At 51.4% G+C, this 13,566-nt stretch overlaps 1 protein-coding gene across 3 annotated transcripts in view; it reads left to right on the top strand.

Moving 5' to 3' along the window:
- Positions 1 to 8,099, top strand: part of RALY (RALY heterogeneous nuclear ribonucleoprotein) — a 117,396-nt gene extending 109,297 nt beyond the window's left edge. For all 3 annotated transcript variants that reach the window (XM_032198318.1, XM_032198315.1, XM_032198316.1), the window contains exons 6-10: positions 6 to 166; positions 371 to 484; positions 1,324 to 1,469; positions 6,006 to 6,054; positions 6,313 to 8,099. In XM_032198318.1, the coding sequence (XP_032054209.1) occupies positions 6 to 166; positions 371 to 484; positions 1,324 to 1,469; positions 6,006 to 6,050 (466 nt within the window). In that variant the 3' untranslated portion in view covers positions 6,051 to 6,054; positions 6,313 to 8,099. The remainder of the gene's footprint in view (positions 1 to 5; positions 167 to 370; positions 485 to 1,323; positions 1,470 to 6,005; positions 6,055 to 6,312) is intronic.
- The last annotated feature ends 5,467 nt before the right edge of the window (positions 8,100 to 13,566 follow it).

Here is a 13,566-nt window from a genome sequence, read left to right as displayed (position 1 = left end):
TGCAGGCTCTTCGAGTACCGGGGCCGAGTGTCTCCAGTGCCCAGGGTGGTCCCTGTGAAGCGGCCGCGGGTCACTATCCCCCTTGTCCGGCGTGTCAAGGCGACACTCCCCGTCAAGCTCTTCTCCCGATCGGCTGCCATTGCCAACAGCTCGGCCAAGCTGAAGTGTGAGTATGTGCATGCAGCCCGGGGCCTGGCCGTGCCACCCAGCACTGTCCCGGTACGGTCACCACCAGTGCTGTAACGGGAGTGACGAGCTGTCGAGGGGCTGTGGTGCAGGAGAGCTCGTTGCTGCTCTCAGCAAGGTTTCTGTCCCCCTTTCAGCAAAGCCCATGCTGGCTGACACCTCTCTGTCTGTCTTTCCTTCCAAGTGAAGTGCAGTGAGCTGCAAACGATCAAAACTGAGCTGACACAGATCAAGTCCAACATCGATGCTCTGCTGGGCCGGCTGGAGCAGATTGCCGAGGAACAGAAACTGTCCACAGGTCAGTTGGGTGCGTGCAGGTGCCTGAGGGCTGGCCTGAGGCAAAGACGCCACCAGAGCTGGTCTTCAGACCCATCACAGCTTGTAGCATCCCCTGGGCACCAGCACTGAAGCATCTCCCCCACGATCCAGGTTGGGGGGTGCTCAGACACAGTACAGGAGGTTTCTGTAGCCCCAGCTCAGATAAGGGAACTTTGCTAACAAACACGAAGATAAAAGTCCCTGCCCTGAGGAGCTTAAAATTCTGCTCAGTGCTAAGTTCTCAGCTCCAAGCTCTCAGTTGTGCCTTGGAGAGGGAGGGTGCTGCTTTCTAAGGGTACTTCACTCTTCTCTTGTCATTGAAATTCAAAGCTGAAGCAATGGACTTCAGTGAACACACCGATCTGTGTCTCTCAGGAGAAAACATCACAGAAATACTAGGTGGTGTTGAAGCATCACTGCGAAAAAAATGGTCAAGATTCAGAAAATGGTTTTGCTGACAGTTACATGGGCTGCCAAAATCACATGCCAGAATTCCCCAAATTATGGAATTGGGTTTAAAATTGTGAGTTGTTTTTTTGTTGTTGTTGTTTTGTAGAACAGTTTTTATTTTTTTTTTTATTTGCTTTCTTGTTTGGGTCACTTCTGCCACCCACACACACTCCAGTTGGGCTGCTCGGCCCACTCCTGGGTTTCTTTCTAGCAGCTCCTTCAAAAGCAGCAAAGCTTCCTACTGCGGAATAAACCCTAGATCCATTATTTACACACCGACCCCATTCCGGGGCCTCTGGGTGAGTCTGACCAGGCTGCAGCCACTGCCTCGCCCAGCCCCTGATCCTGCTGGCTCGTCTCTTCTCACAGAGGTACGGAAGAAGGTGGATGGCAGCAAAAGTGAAGTCTCGCAGGAAGACACAGCGTCCGAGGCAGAGGTCAACACAGAGGAGCCACTGAACGGGGATGAGGGAGAAGAAGAGGGGCTCGCACGGGATGAGTGTGAAGATGAACTGGTAAGAGCAGTTGGGTGCTACGTTCCTCCAGCCAGGGGAGTTCAGTAATGGACCACAGTTTTACTGTAACGTATTAAACCCCCAGGAAAATAGTTTTTCCTTCCTAAAAGGAAATTGTTGTATTTAATCCCATGATTGTTCACAGCTTGTTCTTCCTATCTGTTAAGCTGCTTGCAAAAGCTTTGACCTAGCAAATGGTGGAGAAACACAGTTGGCTCCTGAAATTCGGACTGTATTTATCCTTGATTTCACAACATTTAATTAATGGTTAAAGTAAATTGCTTTGCTCCAGAGGAAGTGTATCTCGAATGAATTGAAACATATGCCAAAGACAGGCCATGCTGTATTAACCACACTTTCCTAAAACGGGCATTTGCAAAGGCCTTTTGTCTGTGGGCACCAAATTGCACAAGTGTAGTTATAAAGTCTCAGCAAGCTGTTGTGCATGGAGCTGTACATCCATGGCAAGGGCAGCGCTTTTCTCTGAGCGTGGCTAGCCTGATTTTATCCATGTCAGCCCCATTGCCTTTAGTTCTGCGCTGAACAGGGGCTGAAGAACCCAATGAGCAGGATTTGTGGGCCACTCCCAGGTGCCACAGCACTGGTGGCAGCAGAAGTGAGGATGGAGCTCACCATCCCCTTCTCCATCCTCACCCCATCACCGCTGGGCTGACCACACAGCACTTCACACCTGCAGCACTCTGCCTATGGCCAAGGATCTCAGAACTCCTGCCAGCTGATTGCAGTCTTGCACTTCACCCCACCATACTCATGACAGATGTAGGATCTGAACGACATATTTCAAGTGTTTCAGTTTCTGGGACCTCATAGCTAAGTTCGTGACCCCTGCTAAATCTGAAAAGAGTTGGTTAAGGGGAGAAATAAAAGACCACTGTAAAGAAGAAAGGCAAAAGCTGGCCTCCATCTCTGTGTCAATTAGGATAAAGAAGGCCAGGTTTAAATTATGTCAAGGGAAACAGATGGTAGAAATTAGGGGAAAGCTTAATGATGAGAAAGCAGCTCACAGACTGTCAACAGAAAACATGGACCTTGCCATTAGTGGGATGAGAATGCAGAATGGACAGACATCCACTGGGTGTGATTTAAGCATCACAGAATGGCTTGGTCTGGAGGGGGTCTTAAGGACCATCCAGTTCCCCATGCCATCCCACCTTGTCCTATCACTGTATGTCCTTGTAATTAGTCCCTCTCCATCTCCGTCTCTAAGAAGAGCTGATCCTCATTAGGGATAGATGAAAATCACTACTAAATGGTCCCTACCATTTCTGATTTTCTGTAATTGTCTGGTTTTAAAGTGACATTGCATTTGGAAATATTTTACTGCCATCATCAAACAGGTTCAGATGTACTCAGCATGGAGCAGGTTAATCCGTGGAGCTCATCTGCAGGAGTGTTTTCTTAAACTGTCCTTTAAAGCTGTCCTTTAAATCTTGCTCCTCACCTTAGAGCACAGCAGCTTTGAAGTCATTCAATTTCCTGGGGAGTGGCTCCTTCATCCCACATCTCTTGGGCTTACAGTCATCAGCATAACCTTCAGCTTCTGCTGTCCATGGACAGCTGGGTGAGGGGCTTTGTAGAGCCCAAGGAAATCAAGCACATGATATCCACTGAAGGTGATGAGAGCTGGACAGATGCTTCTTTACAGCCCTACTTGCAGGGTAAAGTTGGCTGCCTGGTTTTGTACACAAATCTCTGCTTGGCCTTGGTGAAGGCTCCAGCATTGGCTGGGGAAATCATGTCCAAAATGTACACTCCAGGCCCAAGCAAGGAGGAGGAAGGGGGCCTCTGCCAAAACAAGTTTGTGCCCTTTCCAGAGAGGCTGGTCAGAAAAGGAGCTCTGCTGTGCCCAAAGCTAACAGACTTGTAAAATAATTTAGGTAGGAAGGGCCCTGTGGAGGTCTCTTCCCCCATCCTGCCAGCTGATGCACCCCAGGATGTGGTAGGGTCTCTTTGGTAGGGTGTCTTTGCCCCAGGGACATTCTGCTGACTCCTGCCTAACTTGTTTGCCAGCATCCAAAGTCTTTTTTTTTTTTTTCAAAGCTGCTTTCTTGCCAACCATCCCCATGTGTCCTGCTCCACAGCATCATTCCTATTGCATTCCCACAGGCTCTAGCACTAGGCTCAGGGGGCCTGGGAGGCCAGGAGACAGACTTGACCAGGGAAAACGTGGGGGAAAAGTAAGCCTTGAGTACCTTGGCCTTCTCCATCTGCTTTGTCAGCAGGTCCCTGTGTCCCCAGCCCCACTAAGCCATGGGCTTACATTTTTGTTATCCTTCCTTTTCCTGCTGGTGTACCTACAGAAGCTCTTCCTGTTGCCCTTCGTATCCCTCACTAGTTCCAGCTTCTGCCTACCTTTGGCTTTCCTAACATCACCACTGCACACTGGAATTTTGGCTTTATCTTCCTCCTTGGTGGCCCAGCCCTGCTTTCACCTTCTGGGTTCTGCTTTTTGTGTAGGAAAAAACTTGTTTTGGAGTCTGCTGCTCATCCTCCTGCCATGCCTGCCCCTTCTGCACAGCAGAAGGGGCTGTTCCTGTGCTCCAAGGTAGGTGTGCTGGAAGGTGGCCCCGCTGCCCTGGGCTCTGTGGGCTTCCAGAGAAGTCTCTGGTGGGATTCTGCCAAGCAGATCTCTGACCATCCCCAGATCTGTTCTCTTAGGTCCAAGGATTTGCTTCTGCTATTTCTCTCGGTCACTTCTCTCAGGATACTCAACTTCACAGTCTCATGGCCACTGCCACTAAGACTTCTTTCCACCATCACATATTTGTCCAGCTCTTCCGTGTTCATTGGTAAGAAGGTCAAGAAGCACACCTCGTTGACCCTAGCCAGCTTGTTGATCAGCTGTGTCAGGAAACCTTTCTTGATGTTTTCAGAAGTCTCCCAGCTTGCTTGCCCCCAGCCCTGTTGACTTCCCAGAAGATACCAGGTTGGATGAAGTCCCACAGGAGCACGAAGGCCTCCAACCAGGAGGCTTCCCCCAGACATCAGAGCAGGTTTTCTATCGGGTGGGCTGTAGCAGATGCCTGCCATGATGTCGCCCACATTGTTCTGCCCCCTGCCCCTCAACCATGTGCTCTCAGCTGGCTCATTCCCATTCCAGTGCACGTCCCCATGCACCTGAGCCCTTCCTTTGCCCAGAGCAATCACCACCTCACCTGGTTTTCCTGACGAGCCTGTTCCCAGGGCACTATACCTGCTTTGTAATTGCAGCTCTGCAGGCAGAGGAGCCTTTGTTCTGCTGCCAGAAGTCACAAGCCTCCACACTTGCCCATCTTGAGAGTCTCAATTCCCAGCTCCTGTGAGCAGTTTCCAGCTGTCCCTTCTGCATGCCTTGCAGTCCTCAGGCTTTTGCCCGTGCAGGATCTCTGCAAAAGGCCTGCTGAGCTCCCCGATAGCACACACCTATTTCCCCTCCCCAGCGCCCTGCTGCTAACTGGGTTGGGACTGGTCTCCCTTGCCTTTCCTTCTGGATCATCTGGTATTACCTACAACCTTCTGGCTCCATTTCCATCTGTTCATCATAAAATGGAGCCTGTGTAGGAAATAAAATGTTACTGCTGAGCACCTTACTCTTTTAATGATTTATGTTGCAGAATGGCTCCAGGAGGGCAACTTTCACGTGCCTTATTTTCAAACCCACTCTTGTGTGAGGACCAGTTCAGCATGGTGTGCTGTCATTGTGGCCTTGGGAGTGGTGAATATTATGAGTATTATTCTGGACGATGAGCTGTGCTGCAAACTGGGACCAGTTTCTCTGTTCACCAGCAGAATCCCTGCATTGTGCATGATTTGCCACTGCAGACCAACTCCCCCTGAGCATCCTGGGCAGTTCCAGTAACCACAGGAACTGTGCTCCCAGTGTGGGTCCTTCCCAGGTCCAAATAAACTTCTCACAGGGCTAAAACAAGGAAGAGCTGTGAAAACACACATAACAAGGTACCACGTTATACGCATGCTGTAGCTACTTGCTAATTATGGGGCTTCTCATTTAACCTGGCCATGTGAAGACTAGGGATCCAGCCTAAATGTTCACCTAGCAATGATGAGTGCTTACTATTTAGCACTCATGCCCCAGGCCTAAGACCCTCCCTGGGGACATGCAGCCTGCCCACTGGAGGTGCTGGCTCTGCAGCAGCACTGATCAGACACCCGACTTTACACCACCAAGGGAAGGTGGGCTCAACTTCATCCCAGTCCCTTTGAGGTTCAGCCAGACCTCAAAATCAAAGGAGGAATCACACATCCCAGGTCTGTTCGGCAGAGGCTTGCTAGCGTAAGGATCAGAGGAAATTTCTGTTTTTGCCTGGCATTGTCGTTTCCCATTGCTCCCCACAGTCTCCACATTGGTGTGTTCTGCAGCTCCTCCACCATGGAGCATCTGACCCTGCTGCAGCGTGCCAGCTGTCCTGCCCATGATGGACCGAGCTGGTCCCTGCTTGTGACACAGCTCGGTGTCTCGGGCAGGGCAGGGGGGCACGTGGTGATTTCCTGTTTCTGTTTCCCTTCTCCCTCCAGGAGAACAGCCATTACACAGATGTGGAGGATGCCAGACTACAGTAACCAGGTACAACTCACACGCTACTTTTTAGAGACCGATTCTGAACAGAAGTTTTGATTCCATGCAAGATGTTGGGATCTTTTGATGCTTCAGAAGATGCTCTTTCACACTGATCCTCTGTGCTTTCTAGCACTGAGCCTGGCTGCTCAGCTGGGTCACTGATCAGCTCCTCACTCCCTTTCCTATGTCTCACACTACCTCTCTGAGGTTCAAGGAAAATGATGTACCCTTTTTTTAATCACTGCCTCTTGTCTCTCCTTGCAGCCCATTCAGAGCAGCAGTGAGCAATGGTGTGAGGAAAGCACGAGACTAAACCCTGTCCTGGCACACTGAGCAAGACAAGCTAAATTGAAGTGCTGCTGTCATCTCTACCTGGCATTCGAAAGGAGACACATGGCCCAACATCCTCCATCCATCTGTAAAGCAAAGACGACTAAAACTCATCATCCCAGAGAATCCCCACGACCCTCTGCAATGGATTCAGAGCTCTGCAGCCAGCCCGGGCAGCGGCCAAACCCTTTGTAATCTGTACCCACCACTGACTGGGTAATGGGAGAGCACTTGTGTCACCCCATGAGTCAGAGCTGCTACAGGGCTTTTTCTAGGAGCGGAGGGAGAACTAAGCCCAACCCCACAAGGACTTTTTTTCTCATACTAGGTGAGAGACAGAGCATTTGCTAACTGGGGGAAAGTACTGTCTCAGTTCGGACAATTTGTGTTCTTACGCTTGAGGTCATGTTGAGGAAGAGGGTGTGGGGTGAGCTCTGCTCCTGGAGTGCCCACCTCCTGTTGTGGCTCTTGTCCCACACACCACCACAGGTACCTGGTCACTTCCAGGCGGAGAGGAGCTGGTGCCTGTGCATGTGCTGTGCTGCTCCAAGAGGGGGAGGTGAGAAGAGCCTGCGGGACAGCAAGACAACAAAGCCTGCATTGTCTTCAGCAGTTTGGCCTCCTCGTTCTCCACTGGGAAACCACCATAGGAAGGCTGAGGAAGTCCCTGAGGAACGAGAAGATGCAAGCATACGTCAGACAGGCGGATAAGATCCTTTTGGACCCGCCGCCCCCTGGAAGGGCTCTGACCTACCTGCTTCCCCAGCCAGAGGAGCCAGCCCCTTCCCCTGGGTGCTCGCACCCCCTGCCCCAGCTCCCCTGGGTCTCCATGCCTGCCGAGGGGCCAGGAGGCAGCATGCTGGCTCCTGCTCCTGGCGGCGAGGGCTCTCATCAGTCTGGCAGAGCTGCAGCACGCCTGGGCACAGTGGTCCAGGTGAATGTCCCGAGCACAGCACCTGTGGGCATGCTGGTACCCCCCTCTGCTGTCCAAATTCAGCCTGCTTCTGACCCATGTCACGTCGTGCGAGCTCAAGGCTGCGGCAGCCTTTTCATACCACAACACCCCAGAGGTCTCTCAGCCTTTCTTGGCCTGTTCCTTCCTCTTCCGTGGGCTTATGGAAGTTTTCTGAGTTCAGAGGTATATGGGACAGACTCACACAGCACTTTATTCAGAGCAATTGTGTCCTGCCCATCTCCCCTCTGTCTGCCACCCCCCCCAAAACACACACACACATCGGCGCTTTGAGTCCAGAATGGTGCCCACACCTCCTCAGCGAAACTCTCTCACAAACCACGTGGCCCCCTGATTGTACAGGGTGCTCTGAAAGGGGACTCCTGCTTTCTGCTCCAGCGCTCGAAGCCAGACTTCCTGGACAGCATCTCTCTTTGAAGGGTGGAGGGGAAAACAGGTCATGGGGGCAACGCTTCCCTGCCCAGAGGGCCATCCTGGAGCAAGCATGGCTCTTGAAGCACAATGTTTTATTTGCATTTCTTAGTTTCGAATAAGTCATGAAGGAATTAAGGGATAACCGTGCTTTCCCCTACCTTTTTCTGGTTCCTGTACAATTTATCCATTGTGTTGTACTGAGCCGTTGTAGAGCTGTTTTCTAGGCTTTGAGAGATGAGCTGCGGTTTTTGCTATGAACTGACTGCGATGCTGATGTCTGGGAGAAAGGTGACCTTGTATATATGATCCTGTATAATAAAAGAAAGAAGTCTAATTTGCTTTTGCTGTCTTCTCTGTCATACACACACACACACACACACACACTTTTTTTCCTGTTTCAGTCAAGCAAGCCTTCTTTCCCTGCCTGAGCTTCAGCTCTGCCTGCAGGACTGCCTTTTCTTTGCACAAGGGGCATTGAGCGAAGCAGCTGGCTCGCAGTGGCTCTTCCTCTGGGTGCCTGGAAACTCATTCAGTGCAGGAAGAGACAAATGCAGGACAAATCCAGAACTTCAATCTCATTAGCTGTTTGCACTAGTCCAGCTCATAACAGGCTAGAAAAACATGACAAATGTTCCAGTTTGCACAAGCCAGCAGTAGGAATAAATGCCCCTAAAGCATTGTGACTTCTGGCCATCTCCACAGCCACTGCCCCAGCAGAGCAAAGCTCACGCTGCATTGCCAGCTGCATTCATTAGCCAAACCCCAGCACCTGCACTGTGTCCAAAGGGCAACCGTGACCTCACAAGGAGAATCCAGCTGCTACCTCAACTTCAGGCTTTAATTTTGTGGTCCCAAAAAGCCATCTGCTGAGCCTGGCCCAAGTCATCATCCAGTTCTGGAGGGCAAAGCTGCCTGTTGGGTCTGTTCATGTCCATGATGAGTTTGAGGATGCTTGGGCATCCATCAGCCCCTGGGTCAGTTCAGGATGAGGAAAGCAGCACGTTCAGACTAATTGTTGAGCATCTGTGCACCCGGGAAGGGGGAAAGAGGAAAAAATATTAGGAAGCAATTTGGAGTGTTTGGCACTTGGCTACTGAGATCATAAATCAGTACAGCATTAGGTCAAAGCTGGGCCTAGAAGGTGGCCATGGCGCAGTGCCTTGGGGGCAGGATGCGTCCCTGCTCCATCCCCACAGTGCTGCCCTTGCTGGCCTGAAACCAGTCCGGGCCTGGGTACCTGTACGTGGTGCTGAAATGGGTGCTGGGCCCTCAGAGCCTAGTCACAGCCTCCTAGCACAAAACTGTTCTGGTCTTGGTAATGATTTTTTGTCGAGGATGGGACTTTGGAAGCTCATGCAGGTCCCTGTGTGGCCATTCTCTTTGCTATTAGCTACAGAGAGGTCCTCAACAAGATGAGTTTCTGTGTTTTCTGTGCTAGATGAGTTCTGTATGCAGCCACGCAGCAAATCTCCTCATGAAGAGGCAAAGACAGCGCAGTGGGGTGGGGAGGGGGGCCACACACCTCCCCCTTCACCCCTTCAGGCCATAGAGCAGGTGAAAGGCATCCTGCTGGCTTTGCCGTGCAGGACCCACAGAGGGAAGGAAGCCTCGCTCACCTCCTCCTGAGCTCTGCTTTCCACAGCCAGGCTTGGCCCCCCCCAGCCCTCCCACCCCATTTCCCATGCCTGAAGGTGCCCAGAGGTGTATGTGGGGTGCTGGGTGCTCAGCGCACAGAGCAGCACCCGAACCTCCGCGCCTCCTCCCAGACGCTCTGGTGGCAGGGAGCGGGCTGCAGGGCAGAGCAGAGGCCCCACTGGGGACAGAAGGACTTGTGGTTCCCCCCCCTCCAGGCCTGCTATCCACGATGCAAAATAACCTGTCAGGTCTCGTTAGCTCTTGAATGAATGTCAAGTAGTCGCACCCAGCCTCCCTGGGAATGTCTTTTCCATGATGTCCCCATGCAGTCACTCCCTGTAAATTGTCCCGGCCCTGCTGGGATGTGCTGGGCCAGCCCATTCTCCCCGGTGTTCCCCCCGGGGCAGCAGTTCATTCAACATCTGCACATCATGAAGAGAAGCCACCGCTGTAGGCCGAGCAACTCAGCTGAGCACACATCCAGTTTCCATCAGATGAACTGGAAGAAATCACTTTGTTCAAGCGTCTCCCCACCACCCGCGAAGGCCAGAGCTCAGTGCCCCATTCCACGGCCCTCACTGGCCTTCTCGTAATTTCTGCTCCTCTTGTCATCACAGCTGCTTTTGATGGTGGCAGCAGCATTGCCTGTGCTGGAAACAAAAACAAACTCTTAAATCCCCTGACACCATGCCTGCACCTCTGCAAGGGAAACGTGGAACAACAGAGGTTTAAACGTGGGCTTAAATGTGCTGCTCTGGGTGGAAAGAGCAGACGTGCAAGGGTTTTTGGTGCTCTGCTTTTTTTTTATTATTATTTTTTTGGAGCAGTAGACATTAGAGCGGTATAAGTCCAGTCCCAAATCTTCCTTTTATGAGTTTCTGGACACGGGAAGACAATCTGTCAGGCCAAAATATCTGCAATCTTGCATTCGGTTTCAGTCAGGAGATGCAACAAAAAATCCCACAGACTTTAATAAATCCCATTAAGTTTAATGGACATCACATGGTTAAAGTCCATTCAGAGCTCTGGAAATATTTAGGTTATTGCCGTTGTAATGGGAACAATTCTTTAGGGAGTTCAAAAATGCTATTTGCTGCCTCTATGGAAGTTATCACATCCCTCCTGCATCACCTTCCCATTATCTGCAGGAGATTTAATTCCATATTTTTCCTCTCTCTTAAGAAAGCTGTGGAGATATTTGGAGATATGCTCAAGAACCCCAACAGCTCCCAGTAGGGGCTGTTCATTCTCCTCCAGGACAGGACAACACAAGGCATGGATCAGATGCAATGTCACAGGAGTACTTGCAAGAATTTTTGAGGACATGCATGTCCCCCAGACCCCATCCAGCTGCCACACATGGGGCTGATCAACACAGGACACACAAGGCACATGCATGAGACCCAGTCTGGTGTCAGCACCGATGGGTTCCTCCTCTCCTTGCAGGATCCCTCACAGCCACCCTTGTAGTGCTGCTCACATGGGGCTTGGTGCCTCTGCCCCTTGTCCCCAGCAGGACAGGACACTGCTGCATCCCCAAGGGGCATCACATCCTCCTGAAGGCCAGCACAGGGCTGTGCTGCGCTCCCAGCCCCACAGAGAAGCTCCAAGTGAGACCTGTACAAGCAGGGGTCTCACCCTTCAGAAGACAGGGCTTGGAGAAACCCGAGGTGAGCCACAGCAGGTTCAGAGCAGGCTCCAACAGCCTCGTGAGCCGTGAATGAATGCATTTCCCCAAGCCAGTGCCCACACAGAGGTGGATTCACCGGTGCCACAGAGAGCATCACCGCCAGCGCAGCGCCACGGGGTGCTCAGCATGGGGAAAGGGGCACTGGAGGAGGTGAAATCCCGCACAAAGCCAAGCTGAAATCCCACACAAAACCAAGCTGAAATCCAGCATAAGGCCAGACATGCTGCTTGGCCATGGGAAAGGTCCAGAGGCAGCCTTTGAGTAGAGGAACAAAGCAGAACCTTGATGCAAGTCCTGAACACAGCTAGAGAAGTGTGAAAACAGGGAGGTGCACAGTTAGAAATGCCTGCTGGTCTTCAGGGTCTGCTCCAGGGACCAGAATAACAATGAAATGTCTTGAACATCAGCCCCTTTGAAGCCCCTTATTGGGGTTGCTCCACATTTCGTGGGACTCCCTCTTTGGTATAATCCCTTAAGCTAAAGCCTCCTTTGAGGTGATCCCAATGTTTTGGGGGACGCTGCAGTCTTTTGGGCATCAGGAGGAGCAGCCTGGGGCTCTCAGCACATTGTGGAGATCAACACTCATTGGTGGGCAGGAAAATGCGGGCTCCAGCCATGTGGAGCATCATCCCTCCTGTCTGCATGGCACGTTTTAAAAGCACTGCAGGCCTTTAAAAAAATGGCCTACATGTATGTGATGTAGGGAGCTTGGCTGGATGCGGTGGGAGAATGGAGGAAAAAATCAGGATTCAGGAAATCCCATCTTTAGTGAGAAACCCCACAAATTCAGCACCTATTCATCATCCATGCTTGCTTCCTTGCAGGTGGATTATTTTCTTTGATGGATTAGAGAGGGTTCCTCAAACATGACATCCTACAGATGTCAGCTTCAGGCACACACATACGAGCTCACAGCTGCTCCAATTCACCCCAAAACAACATAAGGAGCTCCTTGAGGCCACAGCAGGCAATTTCCTCCCTTAGCACCACGACTGAGAGAGACCTGGGAGGCTTTGGGATCTTTCATCTGCACGTCTCTTTTAATAAAACCCCTTTGTTTGCTGCGAGGTGTGATCCACACTAAAACACATCCATTTCAACTGCTTAAAGACCAGGGTGGGCACGGGGCCCAGGGATGCGAGCACAGCACCCTGCCCCATTGCAAGGCAGGAGCCAAGCAGCACGGGAGGCTCATCCCCACTGGCAGGTCCAGCCCCAACCCCTGATCCAGCACACAACCAGCACAGCCAGCCCCACGTCCCCAGAGACAAGGGCAGCGACATCCAAGTGCCACCAAAGCTGGGTATTAATGCTGTGGCACAGAGGATGAGAATGAATTCATGGGCTGGTAGCACAAGAAATTAGGAGCTTGTTTGCGTATCAGCATCTAATGTGATATTTGAATAAATGCATTGAGAGCTTTATGTGAAGAGAGGAGTTCAGGTTGGGCAGGAAGCAGCAGCTGTCAGAAGGAATAAGGACAAAACGAGAATAATCTTAAATAGACCATCAAGAACTATTTCTGCACCTAAGAGCTCTTCTAAAATAATTCGTGTACCTCTGGCTGATTGGATGTGAGTGAGGAATCAGAAATCCCTGCTAGTACTCAGCTCATGGCCAACACAGCCACCTGGGACATGCATTTGCATTCAAAAGCCTAAACTTCAAGAGGCACTCAAGAGATGAAAAAGAGCAACAAAGACGTGTTAACAGCAATGTGGGATGGTGGATTGTAATTAAAACCAAAAGAAAAAGAAGCAGGAGGTATTAATAAAAGCGACCTGGTGCCCAGCTCTGGGACACCCCTGCTCACTGCCCAAGAGTAACCCAGGGGACATTTGTGGCATCCTCAAGTGCTCATGGCTCTGGCACAGGAGATGTCCCAGGAACGAATAACAAAACAAAATGAAAGGTATCCAGGCGTGATGCTGAAGCAAAAATATAGTGCATATCAGTTTTACTTGTAACTGTTTGCTTTCAATTTTCATGAAGGATCCTGGATTTAAACCTTACCAGACACAGCTGGTATTTGTTTCACACCTACGCTTGTCCCGTTCAGGGGGAGAATGAATCGGCGTGGAGCCAGCAGGCGCTGCCTGCCCCGTGCAGAGCACAACCGAAGAAGGCAACAAGGGGAGGAGGCCCCGTGGCCCTGCCGTGTGTCCACAGGAAATCCAGGCTGGGCACCGTTCCGTCTCCCAGGAAGAAAGCAGAGGGATGCCCACAATGACTGAGGCTCTGCAGCACATGGGGGATTGGTGTTTTGTCTTGTTCTTGCTCTTCTCTCCCCAAAACAAGCCAATGATAGAGCGACGCATCCTTGCTCCAGCCCCGCTGCTGTCTGTAACACTGACATTCCTGTGCGTTACGTAGTTTCCCCAGGTTCTCTTCTATCCCTCTAGCACTGGGAAGGCTCAGCCCTGGCAGGGTAGCATGGCCGGCAGCATCATGGGGACCTCAGCAATGCTGTGGTCAC

Source organism: Aythya fuligula, chromosome 16 (genome assembly GCF_009819795.1).
Source record: "Aythya fuligula isolate bAytFul2 chromosome 16, bAytFul2.pri, whole genome shotgun sequence".
NCBI classification, from domain to species: Eukaryota; Metazoa; Chordata; class Aves; order Anseriformes; family Anatidae; genus Aythya; species Aythya fuligula.
Note: the sequence above shows the minus strand (reverse complement) of the source record. Positions and strands in the feature narration are given on the sequence as shown.